Source organism: Leptodactylus fuscus, chromosome 4 (genome assembly GCF_031893055.1).
Source record: "Leptodactylus fuscus isolate aLepFus1 chromosome 4, aLepFus1.hap2, whole genome shotgun sequence".
Classification (NCBI taxonomy): domain Eukaryota; kingdom Metazoa; phylum Chordata; class Amphibia; order Anura; family Leptodactylidae; genus Leptodactylus; species Leptodactylus fuscus.
In genome coordinates, this window is record NC_134268.1 from 79,270,307 (window position 1) to 79,290,005 (window position 19,699).

General features: G+C 38.0%; 1 protein-coding gene across 1 annotated transcript in view; it reads right to left on the bottom strand.

Moving 5' to 3' along the window:
- Positions 1–911: 911 nt before the first annotated feature.
- LOC142200383 (cadherin-19-like) overlaps positions 912–19,699 on the bottom strand; it is a 95,109-nt gene continuing 76,321 nt past the window's right edge. Inside the window, exons 10-12 of the mRNA XM_075270716.1 lie at positions 9,755–9,872; positions 5,095–5,343; positions 912–2,036 (exon numbers count right to left, since the gene is read on the bottom strand). Coding sequence (XP_075126817.1) covers positions 1,615–2,036; positions 5,095–5,343; positions 9,755–9,872 — 789 coding nt within the window. The 3' untranslated portion in view covers positions 912–1,614. The remainder of the gene's footprint in view (positions 2,037–5,094; positions 5,344–9,754; positions 9,873–19,699) is intronic.

Here is a 19,699-nt window from a genome sequence, read left to right on the forward strand (position 1 = left end):
AGTCCCCTCTCCCTAGACTAATATGTAAAACAGAACTCAGCTTGAGATATGTAGAGAAAGACATAATTCTTTAATACGATACATTATAAAGTTTCTTATATTCATGTGAAATTTTAATTTATGATTTTTTTTTTTTTTTAAATAATTGGAGTTACACTTTAAGCCCAGTCCCTCTGTATGGTTTAATCAACCTGACATAGAATTGTGGATAGCCAAGGACTATGTTCCATAACTTTCTTGTCTACTTTGGATTTATTTTTAAGGCACTCTGAAGAAGTTACAAGATGCAGCAAGCAGTAACTGTCGGGACAAATAGTTTTGGTATACAGAGCCTACACTTTACTAAGATTCACTTCATTAGAGTTGTATTTAGAAGAACAATGCATAGAGTTGAGCCTATACCTCCTGTTCTACTGGGACTTATTCTCATCATACAGTATCACATTATTATACTTTACTTCTCCATTCTCTTTCCTGCCTTCTTTGGAGTCATGAGAACCCTCTTTCAGATGCTTGGTCTATCCATATGTAACATCTATTTCTGCTTTCTCCAAAGTTAAAAAGTATAAACTTAGTGAAAAAGGTTGTTTTTAAAGAAATAGCAGGTTTTTCCTGTCCATTAAATATACCAGAATGCATGGCTAGGTCCAACAGTTAAGCCCCCTGCCAGACATGACAATGTGGTAGCTTTCAACAATGAAAGGGTACACCGAGCAACTGACTCTTGTCAACTCCAATGGTCCTTAGAGGTAGGTGACAATACAGGAGATGATGGAAGCCAGACAGTCTGTGAGCAGCAGGGATCCCAACACCCACACGGTATGGAATTGCAGAACAGGACGACGTACAATGGGAAGAACACTGCGCTTACTCTGGAGATATAGGAAGTATTACTCCGGAGTAAGCGCAGTGTTCCTCCCATTGTTAGTCGTCCTCTTCTGCAATGTGGTAGCTTTGGAACCAACCTTCAACAAAGGGCTGGCCTCAAAAGTAGCATTACTCTTATAAACTCTGGATTGGTATTTCAATGACTATATAGATGATTGATAGTATTACTTACTGTACTGTATGTTGGTACAGGGCATCAGATAGTGGATTACACTATAAAACAATAAGGTTATATCTACTGCCATAAAATATGTTCTCAATAAGACTCTAATAACACCAGATGGTAAATGAATGCTATATATAAAATGTCTAAGTCTTATCAATCTCAGTGGAGAGAGACCATACGGGTATTGTTATTGTATCTACTGAGACTGCTGAGTTTAATGCCAGCTCCTGTATGGGACACAGACTTTTACCCATCAGAGGTTAATGTCATGTCCTTCTGACATTTTACAGAACACTCTTTTGGAAAAAAAAAAACCCTGAAACAAAGTACATTATGAGAATTTGACATTCAAAGTGTTGTTGTTTGGAAACTTATTAGCCTATAGCAGGTGAATGAATTATTTGCGGAACATCTGAAATACAGAATCAGTAATCTTGTATAATGTGTGTTCAGAATTGTGCAGAAAAAGGCATTATCTGTCTTCAAGGTCCTTTCCATGGATGTTCAGGAAAGTAAAATTATGAATGAACGTTCATTTTTATAATTTTTGTTTTGTTTTATTAATAGTACGGATCAATCTCTGAAACATTAGTCTCAGTAAAGCTAAGAGAGCTAAGTGATCCAGAAGGAGAACACGTCCCTTCAAAGGCATAGCAATGAAGGTAGTCCATAGGAAGAACACTGCTGTCTGTATTGGCTTCTTCTAACTTTTCTGTTAAAAATTCCTTAAATATAGCGACATCAGGACCGAGCCCCAGTGACAGGCGATACATACTCTGGATATCAGTTCTTCTTATCCTCCTTGGCTTACGTTCTCGCATTACTGTGGGATGTCTAAGTCCGGTGATATCAAACGCTTCTGTGTCTTCTTCTCCTCCCCCTTCATCATCATACTTGACAATATTTTCTTTTAAGTCTTCTCCTTTCTCACTCATGATATTGTGTTTTTTCCGGCATCTCACATGGACAAGTAAAGCCAACACTACAGACATAACAGAGAGATTATTATCATTATATCCCAATTATTGTTAATATACATATTTTGTGCTGATTACTTCTTACATCAGTTATACCATCTGTCTTCTATAGGAAGGAATGTAACAATTATAAATAAGCTTGGGCTCAATATTTTAACAAAACAGAATAAAACTGTTTTTCAATGTAAAAACATTGTATAATGGTGTATAAACTGCTCAGTATGTATGTGTCTATCCTTTACTTACAAATTTATCCACTTTTAACTTACAGTAGCTTGAGACATGCTAGCAAAGCCCGTGAACTGCTGCAATTTACTTTACATTGAGTAACCACAAAGACTCACATCAGATATCACTTTATGATGCAAAATCACAAAGCAATATTACTAGAGATGAGCGAATAGTGAAATATTCAATATTCGTTTCGAATAGCCCCTCAATATTCGACTATTCGAACGAATATCAAACCCCATTATAGTCTATGGGGAAAAATTCTATGTTTCAGGGGAAGCCACACTTCGACTCAAGAGAGTCACCACGTCCAGTATGACACCACAGGAAATGATGCCAACACCCTGGAATGCAACTGGGACAGCAGGGAAAGCATGCCTGGGGGCATCTAACATGCCCAAGTACCTGTATTATGCCACTATTTCGTCAGGATCCCTGTCAGCTTGCGATATGCGGGAGCTGACTTTTTCCCATAGGAATGCATTGACCAGCATTGATTGGCCGATACATTTCTGGTGTAGCAGAGCTCAGCGCACACTCAGCTCTGCTACATCTCTGGTGTAGCAGAGCTAAGCACACTACCAGCTCTGCAACATCTCAGCGCATGGCCGGCTCTGCTACACCTTTGCGCTCAACACTGCTACATCTGAGATAGGACCAGAATGGAGACTGCTGTGGACCAATCTTAGACTCTGCCTCCTCCGGCAGAATCAGCATTGATTGGCCGAATGCTGTACTCTGTATGGCATTTGGCCAATCAACGCTGGTCAATGCATTCCTATGGGAAAAAGTTAGCTGCTGCATACCGCAAGCTGACAGGGATCCCGACAAGATAGAGCCCCAAAGCGCTGTTTCAGTAACATTCCCACCTAAATAAAGGTAATCCCTAGCTAACCCTGCCTGTACAGCTATCCCTGTCTTACAATCACATAGTTCACAGTCTCATATGACCCAAATCTGAAATCGACCATTCGTATAAAGTGGAGGTTACCTGATTTAGCCAGCCAATTACTTTTTCCCATATATTTCTTTTTTCAATGCCTCTGTTGTCGTAGTTCCTGTCCCACCTCCCCTGCACAGTTATTGGTGCAAAAAAAGTGCCAGGGAAGGTGGAAGGGGATATGAATTTTTAGTACGTTTGCCTCATGGTATTCAATTGTAATCGAATACCTCGAACGGCCTGATATTCGATCGAATATCAATTTGATTGAATGCCGTTCACTTATCTCTAATTATTACCTTTCTGGTGATCTCCTGACACATATATATGAAAGAGAATGTAAGCAAGGACGTGTTTCGTATATCTGTTTGCCTGTTCGTCCCTGTATCATGACAAAAACCCATTCATAGCCATCAACTCACTTTACATTTTTCATATTTATATATTTTTTTACATTTTTATTTCCGTTCACAAGTATGAGGATTTACTGTTTGTAAGATAAATTGTAATGTATAATGGGAGCCTATAGTATGGCCTATATTGTACTAGGAAGATGGTAAAAAAAAATCAGTATGGGTGGAATTGGGAAAAAACTGCAATACTATTACTTCCTAATGTTTTTTTTTTTTTTTTACTATGTTCACCCTGATAACATTGACTTGTTCCTATATTCTGTGGGTTAGTAAAATTACGACAATACTAATTTCATATCATTGCTGTTTTAAAAGCTTTATAAACATGTCATGTGTTAGGTGTCTAGGTACAGAGTTGTTTCCATGAACGTGGTGTGGTTTTTTTTTTTTTTTTTTTTTTTTAAGAGCCTGCTATAGTGTTTTCTTTTTTAGAAACGTTTATCATTTTGATTACTTTTATTTTTCAGAGAGATAGAATTTTTCGACGTGGGGAATGCCTGGCAAAAGTTAGAACCAATGAACCTACAATCCTCAGATTGCTTATACCATAGACTGCAATACAACTGTATAACAGCTTATAACAAAATTGCTATACTACTATTGAGACCTGCAAATTGTAATAACTATATTCCTATATGCTATAGTAACCAGACGGCTCCTTCGATCTTGCCATATGGATGCTGAGCTGGCAATAATCAGTGAGTGGAGGCGGTGTGGTGGGGGTGGAGGATCGGTATGTACTCCACTTTACTAAATCTTTCCTAGAGTGTCTCTCATATGGCTAATGTGGGGTTTGGAACAGCTTTATGTTTAATATTCTACAAAAATACAAATTAAAAATGCCACTAGAATTGGTGAATTTGGCCGTTTACTAATTTTCTGCTAACCCATTGGAAACGGTGTCTTAAAGATTGACATTTTCTCCTACATGGTAGTTTTGTTTGTTGGACATCATATTGGATATGGTCGCCAGTCCCATTCCAGTAACCGCTGAGGTCAATAAGGGTCCATTCAAACGGAGGACAATAGTGAGGAATTTGGTGTGGAATTTCAGCGCTGAAAAAAAGCCTCCCATTGACTTCAATGGGTTCCTGTTTTTGCTAGCAGAATTGATGCAAAGGAATATGCTATCACTTGAAATTGGGTGTTTTTTTTGCTGCAGCACAGTAGCGGGATTTTCTGCTTGCATCCTGTAGTTTCCAGCCTAAATCGGTGGGTAAAACCCATAGCTATAATAGAGAGCACCAAATTGTACTGTGAATTTTAGTTGTAACACGTGGTGGACACTATGCTGCTAGTATAGATCAACATAAGTTGGCTGTGGCTTTACTTGTGTCAGTTAACCCCTAAATAGTCTTGGAAAATAAAAAATAAATCATCAGGCTGTGATCATTTTACAATAAAACCGCATGATCATATTTTTCATTCAATTGTTTCCTGCTACATCTATTGATATAAAATAATAACTTCATTAATTACCTAAAATTAAAAGAATGAATACAGATATGGCAATGACTGCTCCCGAATTCATAAATTTAAAGAAGAATCCTCCTTTTCCACAGGATTCCTTATTGTTATCAATGCCACAATCACACACTTTAATGGTTAAGGTACTGGTACTAGTGAGTGAAGGGGTCCCATTGTCACTGATTATAACTGTCAGGTAAAATAATGGATTATCTTGAGAGCTGTATCCATCTTGTGCTGTCAAAATGGTAGCCGTGTTATCTGAAAATGCAAAAAAAAAAATCTATTTAAGAAAAGTTTAAAAGATACATGTCATTTGTAAATGGAACAAGCCTTTCTCTGCTGTAATAATCATGTATTTCCTTTCATTTTGCTTAGCACATTTTATGACACCATTCTGTCTCTCAAACTTGTTATAAATCTTATAGATTTTATTCTCTGATCGCCTTATAAAGCCATGCTGTATCTTTACCATTTCAGTGACAACTTTCTAAGTAAACAAAGTTCAAACCGCTCTAAAAACGTATCCAAATAATTATTTTTTTAGCGTGTAACAATTTATATATCAAAAATGAAAAAAAAAAAAAAAAAAAGATGCTTAGGAAACAAAGAAGATGAGTGAATTGTAAGTAGGATATATTTATAGTTCAAAGTACACATTAAGAACAGGATATGGGGAGTGGGAGGGTTATAACCTGTTTTGGGGGACACTGATACTGTAATATTACAGTAATAGTGCCATCCACAGGTAATAGCATTACTTATGTGGGGAGAGCACTATTACTGTAAATGTACCCCCCACTGTTAATAACTAATGCAGTGATTATTGTAGGACGGAGACTATTGCCTATGAGGTAGCAATATTACAATAATAGTGTCGTCTCACACGCAGTAGCATTGCTTATGTAGAGGTGGAATAGGAAGAGGTATTAAGGCAGACTTCTACCTCAGTTTCCTCTCCATCAGTGGCGTAAATAAAGTCTACTGAGCCCCGGTGCAATTTTTTCTCCAGGGCTCCCCTAACTCATCCCTACAGTGAATTCTTGATAGTGACAGTTATGGGAGCTGAGGAGTTTAATCAACCTTAGTGTGGTTAGGGTAATCTGTGGGTCTCCTTGGCTTATGGGCAGATGCAACCTGCAATCTCAATACTGATGCCAGTGCCAATCTAGAAAACCGTGAGGAATTGATACAGGAAGTATATGGGAAAATTGTATATCTTTTCATTGCACATTTGTTTGTCAATATTGGTCTGAAGGTAGCCAACCCCTTTAATAACAATGATACCTTCCTTTTATAAAGATAACTTACCCCTTATAAATAATAGCTCCACCCTCTTATAAATTGTTTCTTCCTTATAAATAACACAATATAAAATGTTCCCCTGAGCCTCCCATAGTGGCACCATATAGTATAAAACACTTCACACAGTATAATATGCTTCATACAGTATAGCGCTCCACAGTAGCCCCACACAGTATAACACTCCATAGTGGTCCCACCCAGTATAATACTCCACAGTGCCATACACGGTATAATATACTCCCAGTAGGTCCCTCCTAATATAATTTTCCACAGTCTCTCCACACAATATAATATGCTGCCCAGAGCCCCCCCCCCCAGAATATGCTCCCCACAGTGATTCCACACAGTATAACACTCAACAGTGGCCTCACATAATATAATATGCTCTCCAGAGGGCCATACCTAATATAATGCTCCACAGTGGCCCCACACAATATAATATACTCCCCAGAGCCTTGAGCTTCTTCAGCTGAACCACGTTGCAAAAATGCAGCTTTTTTTGTTGCAGATTTTGGTGCACTCTTTTGAATGAAAGACATGAGTGAATTGAGCAGAAAGTAGAAGTAAAAGTATTTCCTATATATTTTCCACTCTTTTTGTAGACATTTTTAACTTTGGTTCAAAAAAATGCAGAAAAATCTGCAACAAAAATAGCTGTGTTTCTGCAGAGTGGGACCCATAGACTAAAAGCTGCTTGGTAACAGAGGCCCTTTCACTATGCTTAGGTGCAGTCAATTCGCTCACAGCTAAGACTCACAAAATCCTTCTGACTTCTCTCAATGATACTTCCAAGGTCTTGGTCTGTACCCTTACTTTCTGGATATGGGGTCACAAATTTAGCATTCACTTATGCTGGCAGACTGATGTTAGCTACTCCACACACCCACTGCTCACATCTTTCTCCAGGTTCCTCGTCAAACGTCATGCCTCTCAGGCCTCGGCTTGTTCCATGATGGCCAAAATAAGTCCTACCCTCTGCTTAGTTTCAGGTGACCTTGACAGGTACCTCATCCCGTACCTACTGCCTCAGCTATTGTCTCTTATGGACATACATCAATCACTATCTACTAACATTGTGGCAGAGGATCACATGCTCTTTGTCACGTCAGATCTCTTAGTACAATTATTAGCTTTAAGGATTGACAGCTCTTCCTCCTGCAAACTTAAAGAAACCTTATTCCTGCTTATTCCAAATGAAGAGCCACCATATTTCTTAAAGGGACACCTTGAATGTCTTCACCATTTAAATTCAGCTGTCTTTCCAGCTATCATAAGTTTAGTTTTCTACTTATCCAAAATATGTTCTATGTTTAATAAAAGTGTAACTAATATTTAGAAGGCTGATATCTCTTTAAATTTTGGACTCTAATATACGGTATATTTATGTACAGATATGGCAAGTGAAGAAGTAGTCTTATTCAATGAGTTCATCAGACATAAAACAGAATGGTGAGCAAGGAAGTCTTTTTATTGCTTCCATTAATTTTTATGTAAGGAAATCTAATATTTTCCTCAGGATTTTCACTTTTATGTAGTGTGCACATTTTTATTTCCTATAAGGAAGCTATAATTGTCTCTTAAAATTAAAAGTACATAAGTCAATGGGTTCACATGGAGCACATCAAACGGCATTAGTAAAGCTTAAATACAATATGACATTTTAGAATATCTCACTACATACTATATTGTACCTCTTTGACACTAAATAATATCTACAGTATCTTCCTATTTATTGTATCTATATACTATTTAGATATTTTATGTATAATATTGAAGATTGGCTTCTTATTCTATATTTAAAAATTCAGCTGTTTATTGTTACTGCAAGTTCTAATTACACATTATGACATTATATAGTATATCTACTATGTCTATCATTATAACCCAGTGTATGAACCTAGACTTGCATATAGTCACCTGAGTCAAAGAGTCACCCTTTAAGAATTGCTGTCTCTGTTACCAAGATCTCCGTTTTTTCTAAAATGCTAATGACCTCTTTACAGTAACAAGGGTTTTGCTGTTGCACCAAAGATGTAAGCAGCAAGAAAAGCAGCTTACTAATACAAACTTCAATATCTCAGCAATCCTAACCTATCTATCTGTAGGTTAAAGGGGTTTTCCCATCTCAGTGTCTCAGCAGTCTGCCTGCAGTCTTTTCATCTCACTTCCTGTATTTCTCCTCCCCCCCCTCTTGCTAAACAGTTGGAGAAGTCTGACAACACTTATACAAATCAGATAATATGTAGATGCTTGTACAGAATGAACTCAGTGTTATCTGTGTGCTTACATACAGAGATAACAGACTCGGCTTTAGCAGCAAACTACAATTAGCTGAGCAATTGTCCTACTAGCAAGAGCAATGAGTGACGTCACTTGTCCTATAGTTCTGTGGTTATAGCAATTCTGTGTAAGCCATGGGAGGAATAAGGTCACATAGCAGGAGAACAAAGCATCATTTCTAAAGCAAAATATTTAGGAAAAGGTTTCAATTTACATAAGCTACCAGTATAGATAGGATCCTTGAGATGGGACAACCCCTTTAATAGTCTGTGATATGGTGACAGGAGTTTTACAGCGCCAAATGTATTATTGATGCTTATGACCCATACACAGGATAGGTCATCAGTATCTGTTCGGTGGTGATCCAAACCAAAACATATCAACTGTTTAAGCAGCCACCAGAACCAGAAGCTACAGTAGTGTATGGGGAGCAGATGCAGTCTGCTCTTATTTAAGTAAAAATAGAGTGGAGTTGTAGTACCCCAGCAAAACCACTATGCAGTGGATAGTACTGTAGTTCTGCTCCTATTACCTGAATAACAGGTAACTGCATCCATTCCACAACTATAGTGACTTGAGGCTGCTGCAGCAACTAATCTGCGATGGGGCTGGATGTTGGACCAACACAGGTAAAATACTAATGACTTATCCTGTGGGTAGGTTATCTCTATAAAACAAAAAATTACCTGGGGGCTGAAAAACCCCTTTAAAGCTAAAGCCCCACATAGCAGATTGAAGGAAAAACTGCTGTGGCAAATATTTCTGTAGGTATAATTGACATGCTGAGATTTCCAAAAAACACTACGGTTTTTGGAATCGCAGCATATCCGCTATCCAAGTTTTTCAATAGCGCGTGTTGTAAATTCAGGTACACCCAACAATCAAGTGATATGTCATTCAACATGTACATGGTGGCAGGTCTTTAAGTCAATAACAAATCAATCAATTGTTCAGGGACCTCACATCACAGTAAATGAATTTTCTTTGCAATGAACCCTTGAACTGAGAGAAATAGTTCGCCCATATCAATAAGATATTTGCTGAAAAAACAACAGTTGCATATAAAGTAGTAGGTGAAGAAAATTACCTTCATTGTCTGCAAAAGTAAAATTTGCATTGGTTGATTCCTCAGGGGGTTGTGTAAAAGAGAATGGATGGCTGAGTTTAGGTTCATCCTTATCTATTGCAGTTATGGTGTGTACAGGCTAACAAAAAATAATAATATGTTAGTACCATTTGCAATGAATGGAATAAACTGAACACAATGCATGTAATTAGAGGAAGGCCAAAACTCGAACACATTGAAAGAAGTAATTAAAATGAGCTAATCGAAAATATGGATTTACCAGGTAAAGTAGCATAAATGCTGCAATTATACATTACTTTTGGACAATGTGAAATGTACAAATATAATTCTGAGTCTCTGAAAAAATGTATTGAATGGTTAGATTGACAGATACAGGACTCTGTTTACAAACTAATGCTTGAAAATCATTTGAGTGCTTTTGCAAATTGATCAGGAATGGATCCTGTACAATTTTCTTTTCAATTAAAAAAACAAAAAAACAAAAACATGCCTAATGTAAAATCAAATGTATACTTCATATACCTATAGAACACAATACTGTTTATGTATCCGTGTTTATATAGATTTTACAAGGATTTTTTTAAAAACTTTTAATGTGGTTAGAATGAAATATTACAAAATGTACATGATCCGTAAATGTAACTCATAGACAACTCAACAAATGTAGGCACACTAAGAAATTGGGGCAGAGTTAATAATGCTATCTTACATTTAGACAGTAGAAATCTTAGAGAGAAAGGTAGTGTTAGAGTTGGACTAGATTTATAACACTGTGTGACAAATGTTTCATGTCTTTCTACATGTTAGACACCGTACATTATGATACCTCTTGGTTGTTGTAATTTACCACAATATTTTGCTCTAAAATAATGGTGTACATCTTTAATAAATCTAGTACATACAAGGACTCCTCTTAGCGAAATCCCCAAAGCCATTTATTACGGCTCAGAAACTGTTTTAAACATATTATATGGCGCATGACCTGTATGCCAGATGTATAGTGCAATTTCACCAGTGCTCTGTTTTAGTACATTTAGTAAATATTCCTTAATATGGACACATTTCATAAAATTTCATGATGCATACTATATTGCTTATTATTAACTCATTATTCATAAATTGTTGGTTACAATCACACATCATGAAAAATGAAAGAGTATCAAAACAGACTCAACCTATGGATTGTGCAGAAAGCAAGCTGGGGTAAAAAGAAATTTGTTCCCTAAATAATTCACAAAACTCACTGACATTGCCCTATAGAAGTAGAGTTAATTCAGGTTCCCGGTGCCTTGTCAGTGAATATATCAAGCAAACTGAAAACCTGTAATTGAACATATAGTCTAACTCTGGTCTAACAATAAGCATACAAATTATGTGCAGCATATAGTTTCAGAAAGCAAATGGTCTTCAAAATAAGTTTCAAAATTATATGTGTCACAATATAATAAATCATAGAATTCAAAGAGGGTGTTGAGGAGTTATTATTTAAGCAATTCCCTGATCTGTATCATAAATGCTATTGTTGAAAAATTCCCTGATATGCTATCGGGGTCGTAATCGACGAATTATGGATCAATCAGTCAGTCCAGATTAATGAGCATGTTTCTGCACAATTGCTAAAATGAGACAGACACCAAGTTCCGTTTCAAACCAGCTAGATGCTCCTCTGACCTAGGTCAGCTCTGCACTGCTGGCGTTTATTCAAAACTCACACACTTATACAACAAAGAAAAGGAGGGGTTAATACATAGTACAACAGGAGTTTGAAGCAGGATGTAAGCACCATCTTGGATTCTTTCCTTTGTTTCACAGCTGAATTAGCTTTGTAGCAGGGAAAATTAGTATTTGTGACACACAACATACAATATAAAAGTATAAAAATATTGATTCATGACCTGAGACTTGATAATGCTACAGGAAACAAATAGGGTCTACTGTTTGCAAATATGCACCTGCCTATAATCCAATACCATATTGGTTCACAGAGTCTAAGATCACCCGAAGGTATTTAGCAGAACCCACCGCAAGGCAGAATGGACTTGGCTGCTTGGAATCCAAGATGAAAAGTCAAAATTTGTTGCTAGAAAATAAGTGCACTTACAGAGAGAAAACCGAACCAGTAACCCTATATGGGACCAAGGGATTTATAAACAAGGCAGGAGAGTACAAACTTACCAAAATGTAACCAGAAATGTGTTGTACTCAAATCCAGGAAGCCAAAGATATAGCAATATCTTTGCAGATAGCAAAATCAGAAACAGAGGATAACCCAAGATAATCCAATGACAGTAACCAAGAAATCAGCAAGTGAGGAGGAGGTTCCCACTACATGTACTTTGCTTTTCTCCTGACTCTATTTACAGGTTCCGGATTAGAAAGGATGTAAACTCTCTTATAGAATGTAAGCTCTTGTGAGCAGGGTCCTCTCTCCTAATGTTTATTTCTTTGTGACATTGTAATGTCTCCTATTGTCCATGTGTCCTCTGATTTGTAAAGTGCTGCAGAATATGTTGGCGCTATGTAAAATTATTTATTATTATTACTATTATTATTATTATTATTAATAATAATAATTACCTTGCAAATTAGGGAATAGTTGTTATTCTCTCATGAAGTAATATAAAAGCATAATACTGGAATTTGCCTCTTGTTTGAAGCCCAAAAATAGCTTTTCTACTAAGTGACATACAAGGAATCATACAGTGTTGGCCAAAAGTATTGGCACCCCTGCAATTCTGTCAGATAATACTTGTTTTCTTCCAGAAAATGATTGCAAGCACAAACTCTTTGGTATTAATATCTTGATTTATTTTGATTGCAATGAAAAAACACAAAAGAGAATGAAAAAAGTCAAATCATTGATTATTTTACACAAAACTCTAAAAATGGGCTGGACAAAAGTATCAGCACCCTCCGCCTAATATTTGGTAGAACAACCTTTAGACAAAATAACTACGAACAACCGCTTCCGGTAACCATCAATGAGTTTCTTACAATGCTCTGCTGGAATTTTAGACCATTCTTCTTTGGCAAACTGCTCCAGGTCCCTGAGATATGAAGGGTGCCTTCTCCAAACTGATTGAGATCTCTTCACAGGTGTTCTATGGGATTCTGGTCTGGACTCATTGCTGGCCACTTTAGAAGTCTCCAGTGCTTTCTCTCAAACCATTTTCTAGTGCTTTTTGAAGTGTGTTTTGTGTCATTGTCCTGCTGGAAGACCCATGACCTCTGAGGGAGACCCAGCTTTCTCACACTGGGCCCTACATTATGCTGCAAATTTGTTGGTAGTCTTCAGACTTCATAATGCCATGCACACGGTCAAGCAGTCCAGTGCCAGAGGCAGCAAAACAACCCCAAAACATCAGGGAACCTCCGCCATGTTAGGCTGTATTCACACTGAGTAACGCTGGCGTTTTTTGTGCTTATTTTTGCACATAGCGCCGCGTTAACGCCGCATAGCGCGGCATTAACGCCGCGTGTACGCAACGTTAACGCGGCGCTACACGCGTTAACGCGGCGCTATGTGCAAAAATAAGCACAAAAAAACGCCAGCGTTACTCAGTGTGAATACAGCCTTTGACTATAGGGACCGTGTTCTTTTCTTTGAAGGCCTCTTTTTTTTTCCTGTAGACTCTATGTTGATGCCTTTTCCCAAAAAGCTCCACTTTTGTCTCATCTGACCAGAGAACATTCATCCAAAACGTTCTTGGCTTTCTCAGGTAAGTTTTGGCAAACTCCAGCCTGGCTTTTTTATGTCTCTGGGTAAGAAGTGGGGTCTTCCTGGGTATCCTACCATACAGTCCCTTTTCATTCAGACGCCGACGGATAGTACGGGTTGACACTGTTGTACCCTCGGACTGCAAGGCAGCTTGAACTTATTTGGATGTTAGTCGAGGTTCTTTATCCACCATCCGCACAATCTTGGGTTGAAATCTCTCGTCAATTTTTTCTTTTCCATCCACATCTAGGGAGGTTAGCCACAGTACCATGGGCTTTAAACTTCTTGATGACACTGCGCACGGTAGACACAGGGACATTCGGGTTTTTGGAGATGGACTTGTAGTCTTGAGATTGCTCATGCTTCCTCACAAGTTTGCTTCTCAAGTCCTCAGACAGTTCTTTGGTCTTCTTTCTTTTCTCCATGCTCAATGTGGTACACACAAGGACACAGGACAGAGGTTGAGTCAACCACCACCTGTTAGGTGCCTCAGGTAAGTAACAGGTGCTGTTAATTACACAAATTAGAGAAGCATCACAGGATTTTTCAAACAGGGCCAATATTTTTGTCCACCCCCTTTTTTATGTTTGGTGTGGAATTATATCCAATTTGGCTTTTTGACAACTCTTTTTGTGGTTTTCCTTTGAAGACAAATTAAATGAAGATAATAATACCAAAGAATTTGTGATTTCAATCATTTTCTGGAAGAAAATGAGTATTATCTGACAGAATTGCAGGGGTGCCAATGCTTTTGGCCAACACTGTATAAGGAATCATAAACTGGAGGAGGCATTGAATGCAGTATTTTCACTATCTGGATATTGTATGTTTTTCCCTCTTTTTTGAACATAATTATACTGTATACTTATTATCAGGATTCTGTTTACATAAATTATCTCAATGAAAGCTCTATTAAGTTGGAAAATTAATGTTTTTCCATCTAGATGCAAATACACTATTATTTTGAGAGCTATAAATACTAATTATTTAAAGAAGTACACACAATCTGTCGATAGAATGTATGTTCTCTTCATATGGAGGCTATATAACACTATTATATGATGCTATATTTATCTAATTACTAACATAGTATTTTCTGATGCTTGTATAACACTATCTGGATGATATATACATAGTTACCATTTAATAATGCAGAAGTGTCCTTACCTGTCCTCTTAAATGCACATATTCAACTACAGCTCTTCAAGGACTTTAATAGCACATTGTGATACAATGCACATTGTTGAACTCCAAGATAAAATGGAATCTTTCACTAAATTGGAAATCAGATAAGTATAGACATATCTATATTTGAATCGATTGTTTCTCTATTCAATATACCATTTGTTTGGGTCCTATATAACATTATCTGGGCACCATAAACAATATTTATTTGGGTATTAAATGACATTTGTACTAATGTATACACCTACAGTACCATTTAGTATGACATTATCTAGAGACTGGATTGTATGAATTATTTCCCAGGGGCGGTATCGTTTATTTATCTAGTATAATACTATGGATAGGTCATTAATATGAAGCCTTGGAGAGCCCTTAAGTCTGTATATTGTCTTCTGTATGACTATTTGCTTACTATTAGAGATAAGCAAACAGTAAAATGTTCGAAGTTCGATTCGAGTAGCCGCTCAATACTCGAATGTTCGATCGAACATCGAACCACATTATAGTCTATGGGGAATAAATGCTCGTTTAGGGGAAACTACCACTATGACAGCCCAGGAAATGATGCCAACACCCTGGAATGCAACTGGGACAGCAGTGGAAGCATGTCTGGGGGCATATAACATGCCCAAGTCACTGTATTACGCCGGGATCCCTGTCAGTTTGTGATATGCATGAGCTGACTTTTTCCCATAGGAATGCATTGACCAGCGTTGATTGGCTGAATGCCATACAGAGTACAGCATTCGGCCAATCAATGCTGGTTCTGCTGCAGGCTCGTCTGTGAGGAGGCGGAGTCTAATATCGGACCAGAATGGAGACTGCTGTGGACCAATCTTAGACTCTGCCTCCTCTGGTGGAACGAGCGTTGATTGGCTGAATGCTGTACTCTGTATGGCATTCAGCCAATCAACGCTGGTCAATGCATTCCTATGCCGAGATGTAGCAGTGCTGGCCGTGCGCTCAGCACTGCTACACCGGAGATAACACCGGTTCAGCGCACACTCTGATCTGTCACATCTCTGATGCAGCAGAGCTGAGTGTTCAGCAGGGATCAGCGTCTACTCCGGAGATAAGCCGAGCTGAGCGCACGGCCAGCACTGCTACATCTCGGCATAGGAGTGCATTGACCAGCATTGATTGGCTGAATGCCATACAGAGTACAGCATTCGGCCAATCAACGCTGTTTCTGCCGGAGGAGACGAGGTCTAAGATTGGTCCACAGCAGTCTCCATTCTGGTATGAGTTTAGACTCCGCCTCCTCACAGATGAGCCTCTGGCAGAACCAGCTTTGATTGGCCGAATGCTGTACTCTGTATGGAATTCGGCCAATCAACGCTGGTCAATGTATTCCTATGGGAAAAAGTCAGCTGGCGCATATCACAAGCTGACAGGGATCCTGACCAGATTGAGCCCCAAAGAGCTGTGTAACATTCCCACCTAAATAAAGGTAATCCCTAGCTAAAGCTGCCAGTACATCTATCCCTGTCTCACAGTCACATAGTTCACAGTCTCATATGAACCGGATATTAAATCCACTGTTCGCATAAATGGGAGGTCACCTGAATTAGCCAGCCATTTACTTTTTCTGATTTTTTTTCAATGCCTCCATTGTTGTAGTTCCTGTCCCACCTCCCCTGCGCAGTTATTGGTGCAAAAAAAGCACCAGGGAAGGTGGGTGGGGAATCAATTTTTTAGTGAGTTTGCCACCTGGTGTTCGACACGAATTGAACATCTCGAACAGCCTAATATCCGATTGAACATGTACTCGATCGAATGCTGTTTGCTCATCTCTACTTACTATACTAAAATATTTATGTGGATTCTATTTTATGTTGTTTAGCTGTTTTACTAACTGGTTAAGGAGGCTTAGTAGGGACATCACCTTTAATTAGCATTGATATCATTTTTTCACTGTCACAATTTTTCTTAGTAGAACATTACTGTAGCTGCTGAAAATCGGAGACACTCACATTTATAACAGTTGTATTACAGCTCTTTTATCCTGACAATTTGTGACACACTTGCAAAAAATGGGATCTTTTACTGTATAATTAAAGTATACTAGCAACATAGTTTACTTCATTTCCTTTGCAAATGGACACAGTAAAACTGTATACTGTGCTATAAATTTTTTCTATAATGAGATTCAATGTGTAAGCTGCTGTGTGTATATGCAGGAGTGACACTATTTCTACCCATTGTATGGCTTATATTGTGCAGTTTCAGCAGTTTCCCCTTATGGGCTCTATCTGTTGTTTTAAGTTCTCCTTGAGTTGGCGGGTACAGACTAGCTGCCATCCAATGTGCACAGTAAGTATAGAAGAATCTGCATTCTAACTTTCTCCATCTGACTCAGAAACCTCTCCATGTTGCAGAGCACATGGCTGAGTTAAACAACATATAAATGTTATGTATGTCACCAACTCCTAGAGCACTGATCTTGATATTCAGAACCCTAAGATCCCCTGGCAGTGGGAGTTACTGTGACATCACCCACCCTACTCGTGCGGCAAGAGCAGTGCTCCATAGAGCTGATATCTCCAGTGCACCAGCTGCCTGCTCTGCATAAAACTTCAAAGATATTCTCCAAAATTGTCATACATAACAAAAGCCTATTGTTTATCACTGTAATCTGCTCTGTGTTGTATAGGCTTGGAGAAGGTGGTAGACTCCCTTTCAGGTTATAAAATTATATGCATACTTACATGTTTATAGATATATAAAAAAAGAAATTCCTGATTTTCAGTGTGACCTCAGAATTTTTTTTTACCACGCTGCATATATAATTTTATATCCATATTCTCAAGCGCCATATAATCAAAATGTTTAAAAAGAAAAAAAAACCTGACTGTACCCTTGTCTCATAAAAGCTAATTATTTTGTACATGACAGCTTTATTCAAATGCTGATTGAATAGTTTCCATGATTTTGACAAACACAGTCAGTTTGATAGGCAAAATTCAGTGTCTTACTAAATCTAACATTAGAAACAGAAAAATGTCTTGCCCTCAAGCAAAATTAAATAATTTGGCTTGTATGGAAATCGGCAATCTGTGAGAACTGTTTGAAATTATTTTCATACTGAAGTCAAACATTGCTTTTATATTTGATAAGAGATGGTGGATTTTACTTATTCAATATCACAGATTACTAGTATCACTGACTGCTGCCATGTACTGCTATCTATAGAAGTGTACCACAAGCTGTCATGTTAGTGTATAGCTTGTGTAGTATCTGGTGACAGACTGGCTAGAGTAAAGAACACTATATAGGTGCAAACTCTTATACACCATAATACGGCAAAGGAAATAAATTCAATACAATGTTGCAACATGGTAACAAATCCCTAAGAGGCTGTACTTGATAATACAACCACCAGTAGACACATACTGTCACATTATGTAGACATATAAAGTCACTTGTGCTGCAATTAAAACCTGGACATATTGTGGAATACAACTTATCCAGCCAAGAAGAAAGGTATGGAAGAGCACATCTCTGTAAAATGTTATTAAAGTAAATAAGACAATGTAGAAGGACGACTCTAAAGAATGGAAGAAGGTACTGGTGTGCTGGTATGCAATAAAGGAACTCTACATTATTTATTTGGGTAAGTGCTGATCCTTCTTTCATCCCTTGGAATGGTCCTTCAACATTGTCTTATGTTTCACCTTCATGTGGCGAGGACCTAGCTGCTGTTCATAAGCCCTCTCATCATTGACCATCTTGCTGCTACAGGAGTTGTGACCTACTCACGACCAACCAAGGAGAGCGGCCACTTCTGTGGATGCTTTCATATATCTGCTTGCTTAATTTTTAAACTATATAACATGAAGTTCTGCTCAGTACTGTATTCTTTCTGCTTTCCTAGACCAAAGTAAATAAATCTCTGCCCCACCTGGATTTGTCTGCATATGCCTTCAATAATCTGATTATACCAGCTAATAGGGTTGAGCGATCGGGAAAGATCAGATCCCGATCGGCGATCAAGCAAATTTCAGGATCGCAATCAGGATTGGCTGGAAAATTATCGAAAATCGTATTTAAAAAATGATCCTGAAATCTCAAGATCGGCTCAACCCTATTCATGTATACATCATAAATAGGGTTGAGCGATCAGGAAATATCAGATCCCAATCGGCAATCGAGCAAATCTCATGATTGCGATGTAAAATGATGGAAAATCGGATTTTAAAAACGATCTCGAAATCTCAAGATCGGCTCAACCCTACCAGCTAACCATACCCACCAAATTTTCCATGCTTCTCTGTTTTTTTTAATCTCTTCTTCACGACCTTGTCTCTAGGCCTTCTAATGTTTCAGGTCCATCTTCTGCAAATGACATTCATAGATCCTTGAACATTCTCCTACTCTTATAGCCTTCCCCAAAAAAGCTGTACTTTCACCCACCCTCGGTCCAGTTTATGCTTACCGCTATGAGATAACTTTATGCCCAATCTCTTTAGTTTTTAACATAATGTACAGTGCATCTCAGTTACTCTTTTTTGTTGCTGTCATGATGGTTACCATTATTTCATGTGACCGAACTTGTGTTTTAATTAAAGGCGATATATCACATAATATATCCTATATATATATGGGATAGGGGATAAATTGATGATTGGTGGAGGTCGCTGAGACCTCAACCAATCTTAAGAATGTATATTTTCCCCCATTGGTAATGTATTTGTGGATGCAGAATTCATGTCCCAGCTCTATTCAATTCAATGTGAGTGCTGGACATAGTGGAGAATTATACTTTGGCCATTTCAGTGCTGTTGTTGAAGTAAATGCAGAGGGGACTTGCATATTGCATCTGACACTAGTCAATGGGGGTAAAGCCCCTTGATCAGAGGCGGTATCTGCAGATGGACCCTCAATGATAAGCCTATCCTATCAAAATTTTTGTGGCTTTTTTTAGGTTTAACCATGCTTTTGAAAACATGGATGAGGAAAAGGAAAAAAAAAAAAAAAAGAACAGGAAGAAAAACCTAAACTAAACCTAATACATCAACCACTATGGTCCATGCACTTGTCCC